Consider the following 7,899-nt stretch of genomic DNA (forward strand, 5'->3'; position numbering starts at 1 on the left):
AACAGGAATCTACAATGCCGCGGATGCTTGCAAACAAACTGCACTCGCTGCTTTGCTTTCACCAACCAGAGAAAATTTCTTCAGAGTGATGCTCTGGAGTGGGCTCACTACAGTGTACACGCGCGTGTGGGTGATCCCATAAGTAGGTTGGTGTGAGAGAACTGAGGTGCGCAGAAAGTATATTTCTCTTGGGTGGTGAGTTCAGTTTCGCTCTATGGCTTTGCTTTACCGGCACTCTCTCGCACTGCATAGTTTCAACTACCAGTGAAAACATTCTCTTTGTCTCCCTGGTGATACGGTACATGCATCCTCAGAGAGGCCGGTTCTCTCGCTCGTCAGTGCCGAACTCTAGTGAAATGCCATCACTGCAAGCTTTCTTGATTCTGAACTCAACATGAGGTGTCCAGGAAAGCTTGGAATCAAGAATGACTCCAACGTACTTTACCTGTTCAGTCACATTGATATCAGAATCAAAGAGACGTAAAGGTCGAACACCATTACGGTTTCGCTTTTCCGTGAAAAGAACAATAGATGTTTTACTCGGATTTACCGAAAGGCCATATTGGCGACACCAACCCTCAACTACCTGAAGAGCGTTTTGCATCAGGTCGAAAAGGGTGCTGATGCACATACCGACTAACAATGTTAGGTAGTCATCGGCAAAACCATAAGTAGGAAAACCGCTATTATTGAGTTGCCTCAATAGCGTATCTGCTACGAGATTCCACAAAAGTGGTGATAAGACTCCCCCTTGGGGGCATCCACAACCACTCAATTTCCTAATCGCCGCTTGACGCAATGTCGCGAAGAGATGTCGGTTTTTGAGCATTTGGTGAATCCAATTGGAAATCATTGGAGATATACCATGACCCCGTGCGGCTTCCAATATGGCATCGAAAGGCACGTTGTCAAAGGCACCCTCGATATCTAAGAAAACACCCAAGCAGGATTGCTTTTGAGCGAATGCCTTCTCGATATCGTAAACAACTTTGTGTAAAAGAGTCACAGTGGACTTTCCAGATTGGTAAGCATGTTGGTTCACATGAAGAGGCACATTGGCCAGATGAACATCACGGATGTGATGATCGACAATGCGTTCTAAGCATTTCAGAATAAAAGAGGTCAAACTGATAGGTCTGAAGCTCTTTGCTTCTTCATACGACGCACGACCCACTTTCGGAATAAACTTAACAGTAATATCCCGCCAGGATTTGGGAATATACCCTGTAGCAAAACTGCAAACAAGTAGTTGTTTCAAAACATGTTTGAAATGATCAAATCCCTTCTGAAGCAAAATAGGATAAATCCCATCTGCCCCGGGAGATTTGAAAGGAGCAAAGCTATTAAGTGCCCATTCAATCGATTCTAAAGTTATGATACTCCGAGCCGAAGCTAAAGAATCATAACTACAAGAAAAGACATCAGGTTCATCCGAAGATGTAATATCCACACATCCGGGGAAGTGTGTACTGAATAAACATTCCAAAACTTCCTCATCAGAGGAAGTGAAATCACCATTTGGCAAACGAAGTTCGTTCACCCGGAAATCCTTAGATTTCGCAAGGATTTTGTTTAACCGACTGACTTCACTCAAGCTGGAAACATTTGTACAAAGGTTTTTCCAGCCGGATCGTTCAGCAGACCGGAGAGCTTTCCTGTAGGCCTTGCGAGCCGACCTGAAAGCCTCCGATCCAGCCGAACGTCGTCTGTTCCAACTCTTTCTACATTGTTTCCTGAGCTTGGCCAGATCAGAGTTCCACCAAGGGGTTCCTCTTGTAGTCTTCACAGACCGCAGAGGGCAAGCTTCTTCAAAAGCTTCAATGATGAAGGCCGTTGTAGTATCAACGGCTTCATCTAAATCACTTGGAGTGTCAATTAATGGTGAGTATCCATGAAATTTGGCTGCAACCAAATCGGTAAAGAGATCCCAGTTAGTTGACCGGGGGTTCCTGAAACGCAAAGTTTGCGAAGTAACATTCACATGTTCAAACAAGATGTAGCGATGGTCAGATAAAGATTCTTCATCTGACACATGCCAATTGGTCAGCTCGTGACTAATTCTGCTAGAGCAAAGAGTTATGTCTAACACTTCCTCTCTAGCAGATACCAAGAAGGTTGGGCGGTTGCCTATGTTAAGTAATCCAAGATCTGTACTACTTAAGTATTCCATCAAACTAGAGCCTCTCAAATTGATGTCTGAGCTGCCCCAGATTATATGGTGAGCATTAGCATCACTACCAACAATTAGCGGAAGGCCTTTTGAAGTGCAGTATGCGATGACTTGCTTGAAAGCATCCGTAGGGGATGGTTCATCATGCGGTAAATAAACCGAACAATAAACGTATTTCCTGTTGAGGTTTCCAACAGATACATCGATTGTGATAGCCAGGCTTGATATTCCTCCTCGAAATCAAAAGAGTTTTGCAACATGCTCTAGAGCGGTGTTTTGTTTTTGCCTCGTCACAAGGGAGCGAACGAACCCCAAACAGAGAGGCAATAAAAAATGAGCGAGGAAGAGGGGAACGAAAAAAGAGTCGATGATTATTTCGGGTTTTTGAGTGCGATTTTCGCCTCGAGAGTCTTTCTTTGTATAGGAGTGGAGCTCGCGAGAGCTTTTTGAGTGTGAGTGGACGTGAGAAACACAACAAGCAATTATGAGTGTTGGACGAACTCCTCGATGCGCGGCAAGCTCGCGCTCGGTGTTGTTGAGGATTTGCGTAGTGATTTCTGAGTTTTATTTTCACTCCTCAGAAAATCGCCAAAATCGCTTCCTCATTTTTTCGCGAGGGAGTTTCTGTCAAGCCTGGTGATAGCACATACATCTCTAGTAGTTAGCTTAGAGATAAGTGTAGCAACGATTGCATTGTTGACAAGCACACATGCTCGAGGCATGACACGTGAGTTTGCCATTTCAATTTTACTGAAAGTAGCAAACACCGGATTCACAAGGTTTCCTAGATAGAAATTCCCCTTACGAAAGTAAGGTTCTTGGACTAACGCCACTTGGGCTGTACCATTTTGCATAAGTCTACAAAGATTGATCGTTGCTGTTCTTTTGTGCTGAAGATTGATCTGAGCTATCCTAACCGTAGCCACTACCCAAACTAGGCAAGATTAAACTCTTAACAATCACAGCACAAAGAAGAACAGCAACAATAAAGCCAGATCGGTATCGATTTGAGTGCGCCAAAGGCGAGGATGCACAGAATACACTGTGTAAAACGCATAATGCGAAACCATATAGGTGAAAATTTAAACTAATTAATAACATCTTCATAATCCCGCCCTTATTCAGCCTCAAGTGTGAGATTGAAGAAGGGCAGCTGATTGTCTCGGAGAAACACAAGGTCCACCGCACTATTGCTCCGGTTAGCGCAGTAAGGGCAAAATACTGTGGAGGGTGCCCTGGTACTCCACAGGCTCCGTTTGCGATTAGGTTTTTATAAGACCCCCCTAACCATTCATTCCTAGGCACGGTAAGCGTAAAGCCGCATAACACCTTGAATTAGGGGTCACCTGATTAGTGGACTCCTACCACTGGAACAGGCGGTCCGTAGTGCTATTCTTAGCCAGTTGAACTAACCGCTACCGACACTACACAGCTATCTAGGCTGATCGGGAAAAGAAGTTAATATTAATGATCAACTTCAAACGGGCCCGAAAAGCCGGGGAACAAGCCGGGAATCAAGTATCCAAAACCTCTGACGGAGAAGAGATAACAATCCGCTTGGGCCAATATGCAAGTACATCTGGTGCAAATCGTCGATGATGATTTTCGTCACGTGATGCTTTGATGGTAGAATGACGGGATGACGTTGGGCAAATGTTAGATTTGCGTGTTTGATTCGCCCTCCAACTCTCAGGATACCTTGCTCCAAGATCGGGTTGAGGTACCGAAGCTTCCCAACGTATCGGTGTTTGGGATCACCAGTACGCTGATACTTTTCAATTTGCTGGATTTCTTCAGGAAAATGCACTGCTTGAAGTGCCTTCATGTTCAAGTCTAGGCTTATCATGTACTCATCCACGGTTGGGTACAGTTGATGATCGTTATCCGTACGAATCTTTCTTGCCTTTCTGATAAATCGAGCCACATAAGCCATGACTCGTCGCAGACGCCTAAACGAACTGAACCTGGTCAGAACTGGAAGTTCGTAGGGACCTTCACATTCCTGTGCTGTACAAGTAACTTTCTTCACGTCCGGAATGTCGACAACTTCTTCTTCTTTGAAATCTGCAAATGATGCCGTTCGTAGAAAAGTAGGCCCGTGCCACCAAACGTCATTGATTTTCAAATCCGCAGGGTAGACACCACGCGACAGCATATCGGCTGGGTTTGATTTGGACTCCACGTATTTACGTTCGTATTCCTTAGTGGTTCTATTGATCTCCGTAACACGATTTGACACAAAGGTGTTGAGCTGATGAGGTGGCTTATTCAACCAGCATAACACGATAGTTGAATCCGTCCATAACACCACCTTGTTGAATCGTTGTTTAATTGCCGCCATAACAACGCCAACCAATCTAGCCATTAGAACAAATCCGCATAGCTCCAGTCGTGGAATAGTTTGATTGGGGGCAACTCTGGATTTGCTTGTCAGAAGGTGAAGCTCCGCAGTGCCGTCGGGAAGAACAGACCGTATGTATACACATGTTCCGTACGCCGAGAATGATGCATCCGAAAAGGCATGAAGTTCAAGACCAATCCGATTAGGTGTCAGCACACATCGATTAATCTTCATTCCTTCAGCCTGTTTCAAGCTGGCTATGTACCGCATCCAGGAGTTCATCTGATCCGGTGGCACTTCTTCGTCCCAACCAACCTCCAGCTTCCACAGATCTCGTATCAATAATTTGCACAGCACGACCGATGGCGCAAATAGTCCCAGCGGGTCAAAGGTTTTCGAAACCTCGGAAAGGATATGACGCTTCGTGATCACAGCCTGGTCTTGAACAGGATTCATCCGGAAACACAGCTCGTCCGTTGAGGGATTCCATAATAAACCCAACGTTTTAATCACATCGTTTGCTCCGCTAAATTCTAATGCCGTTCGCTTCTCTTTCAGTTCTTCCGGAATGGTCTCCAAAAACTCTGTGGAATTGGAACACCATTTATGCAGCTGGAAGCCTCCTCGCTCTAGAAGATGCACGAGCTGTTCTGCTGCCTCCTTGATGAACTCGATAGAATCTCCGCCAGTCAATGCATCATCGATGTAGACATCGTGCAGTACAATTTCCGCAGCTATGGGAAACTGTGCACCCTCGTCATGTACCAGTTGCACTAAGGTGCGTGTTGCCGAAAAGGGTGCCGACGCCGTGCCGTATGTAACGGTAGTCAGCTCGAATGTGCGAATCGGATCGGATGATTGCTTGCGATAAAACACCCGTAGAAATTTTGTGTCTTCCGCTGCCATTGCGACTTGTCTGTACATCTTAGGCACATCGCAAGTAAAAACGTACTGGTGTACGCGGAATCGCATCGTGATGTCTAGAAGAGAATCCTGTACGCTCGGCCCAGTCATCAACACATCGTTTAGCGATAGGCCCGAAGTCGATTTCGCTGAAGCATCAAACACTGTTCGTAGCTTGGTTGAAGATGATGATGGTTTTAGTACTGCGTGATGAGGCAGGAAACAGTTGGGCTTGCTACTTGCTTCTGGTTCAAAAACTTCTCGGCAATGGTTCAGACGGATGTATTCCTCGATGAAACAATCATATTCACGCTTCAACTGCTCGTTGCTGTTCAAACGCCTTTCTAGCTGCTGGAATCGCTGTAGTGCATGCTGCTTCGTTTCACCAAGCTTATCCACGTTGTCACGAAACGGGAGCCTGACCACGTACCTTCCGGACGAGTCCCTTGTCGTTGTTTGAACGTAATGCTGCTCGCACAATGCCTCCTCCTCTGAAAGCCTCGATGCCATCGGAACATCCTCGACCATCCAAAACCGTTGAACCAACTCATCCAAATGATTGGTTTCAGAAGAAACAGTGTTGCATTGTTGTGGTTGTATATTCGACGAACGATTGTGGGTTGGCCCTGCGACGACCCATCCCAAAAACGTTTCCTGTATAATCGGTCGTCCAGGCCCGAGATCGATGCGATTACTTTTCAGGATACTGTAGAAAAATTCGGCTCCGATCAGAAGGTCGATTCGTTGAGGCCTATTGAATTCTGGATCGGCAAGACGAACGTCGTTCGGGATAGCTATCTCTGCAATGTTGAGCTCTTGAGCTGGTAGTATGCCAGTGATTCTCGGCACCACCAGGCATTCGATGTTCTCACTGTAGCTTGTCGTTCTGGATTGTAACATAACCATTACTTGGTGTTTGATGTGGGTTTCCTTCCCGTTGATTCCAACGACACTCGTTGCACACTTTTCACGCTGGATTCCAAGGAGTGTTGTCATTGCTTCCGTGATTAGGTGAAGTTGCGACCCTGAGTCCAGGAGAATACGACACAGCCTCACGTTACCGTGCACGTCCAGAATATTCGCAACCGCAGTAGAAAGCAGCACATCCTTATATCCACTGGAACCAGTGGCGCAACTGAGGGTTACCACGTTGCTCATCAATGACGAACTGTTGTCACTATCGACAGGTTTCACAGAGTCGGTCTTGCTGGCATCGTCATTCGGTTTTGGCGAATCCAGATGGAGAACCGTATGGTGCCGCTTGTTACATTCTCGACAAGAATGTTTCGAAGTACATTTGACCGTGAGGTGCCCTTTTCTCAGACAGTTATAACAAACGCCAGCTTTCTTGGCCCTGGCATTCCTTTCACAAGGTGAAAGCTTGAGAAACTCGTCGTACTGGTGGTTGAAATGTTCTTTATCGCAAAACACGCATTTTGTTTCCGCCGCCGTCACAGTGAAAGAAGAAGATTTCAACTGTGACGCCTTCTGCGACGTAGCAGGTACATTGGCCTTCGACTTAGTCTTCTGTTGAATACTTGAAGAGGCTTCCACTCGTTCGAGCACCAATGCGTGTTTTTCCAGAAACTCGATTGTGTCGTCGTAGGTAGGAATGACACCGTGTTCGTTGTTGGCTTCCCACAGCTTCTTGGTCTCGAAGTCTAGCTTTGATGCGAGAACATTCACCACTACGATGTCTGAGAGGCCTAGTACATCGTACCCGTGGTATCTGAGCGAATCGACGTGCCGTTTGCACTCCTCGATCAAATCCCTCAGTTGCCTTCCGCTCTCCTGCGTCATTGGTTTCAAATGCAGCAACTTATTCGCGTGAATGTCCACAATCTTGCGCTTGTCTTCATACCGCTGGACTAGGAAATTCCATGCTGCATCGTAGTTGTTTTCATTGATGAATTGTTGATTAATGACACCGGCCGCTTCTCCAACAAGGCACTTATCCAAATGATACAGTTTTGTTGCAGCATCCTCGTTGGCACACTTGTTCATAATGTCCGTGAACATTGATTTGAACCTGAACCAATGCTCAGGCTTCCCGTCAAACGACGGAAGGGGTGTGTGTGGAAGGATCGATTGTTGCACTCGGATCGGTTGAGGAACACCGGCCGCAACTTGCCGTTGCAGTGCGTTAGAAGTCTGTGCATCCTTCTTCTGTTTCAGCAGTCTGCTCACTACTGCTCTCACCTCCGTGAACAGGTTCTCGAATTCGACGTAGATTTCTTCCTCCTCTTCCTGCTTCGTTGGATTGGTTGCGCACATCTTTGTTTGACACTCGTTCATTTCTTGATAGGCCGCATCAATCGTCCGTATGTATGTTTCCAAGACGAATTCGTCAAGTGGAACCTGTTCGTCGTCTGCCTTCTGGAGACTCGATTTGATGCGGGCAACTTTTGAGGTTATGAACTCCCGTTGCCGCTGAAGAGCTGCTAGCGCCTCCGCCATCTTCTTTTTGTGTTCACGTTCAGCCTTT

At 46.3% G+C, this 7,899-nt stretch overlaps 1 protein-coding gene across 1 annotated transcript; it reads right to left on the minus strand.

The window, feature by feature from the left end:
- Positions 1-3,647: 3,647 nt before the first annotated feature.
- Positions 3,648-7,871, minus strand: LOC134290868 (uncharacterized). Its single transcript, XM_062858082.1, has one exon. It carries the CDS (start codon positions 7,869-7,871, stop codon positions 3,648-3,650), a length of 4,224 nt encoding a protein of 1,407 aa, XP_062714066.1.
- Between the last annotated feature and the right edge of the window lie 28 nt (positions 7,872-7,899).

Source organism: Aedes albopictus, chromosome 3, assembly GCF_035046485.1.
Source record: "Aedes albopictus strain Foshan chromosome 3, AalbF5, whole genome shotgun sequence".
Classification (NCBI taxonomy): domain Eukaryota; kingdom Metazoa; phylum Arthropoda; class Insecta; order Diptera; family Culicidae; genus Aedes; species Aedes albopictus.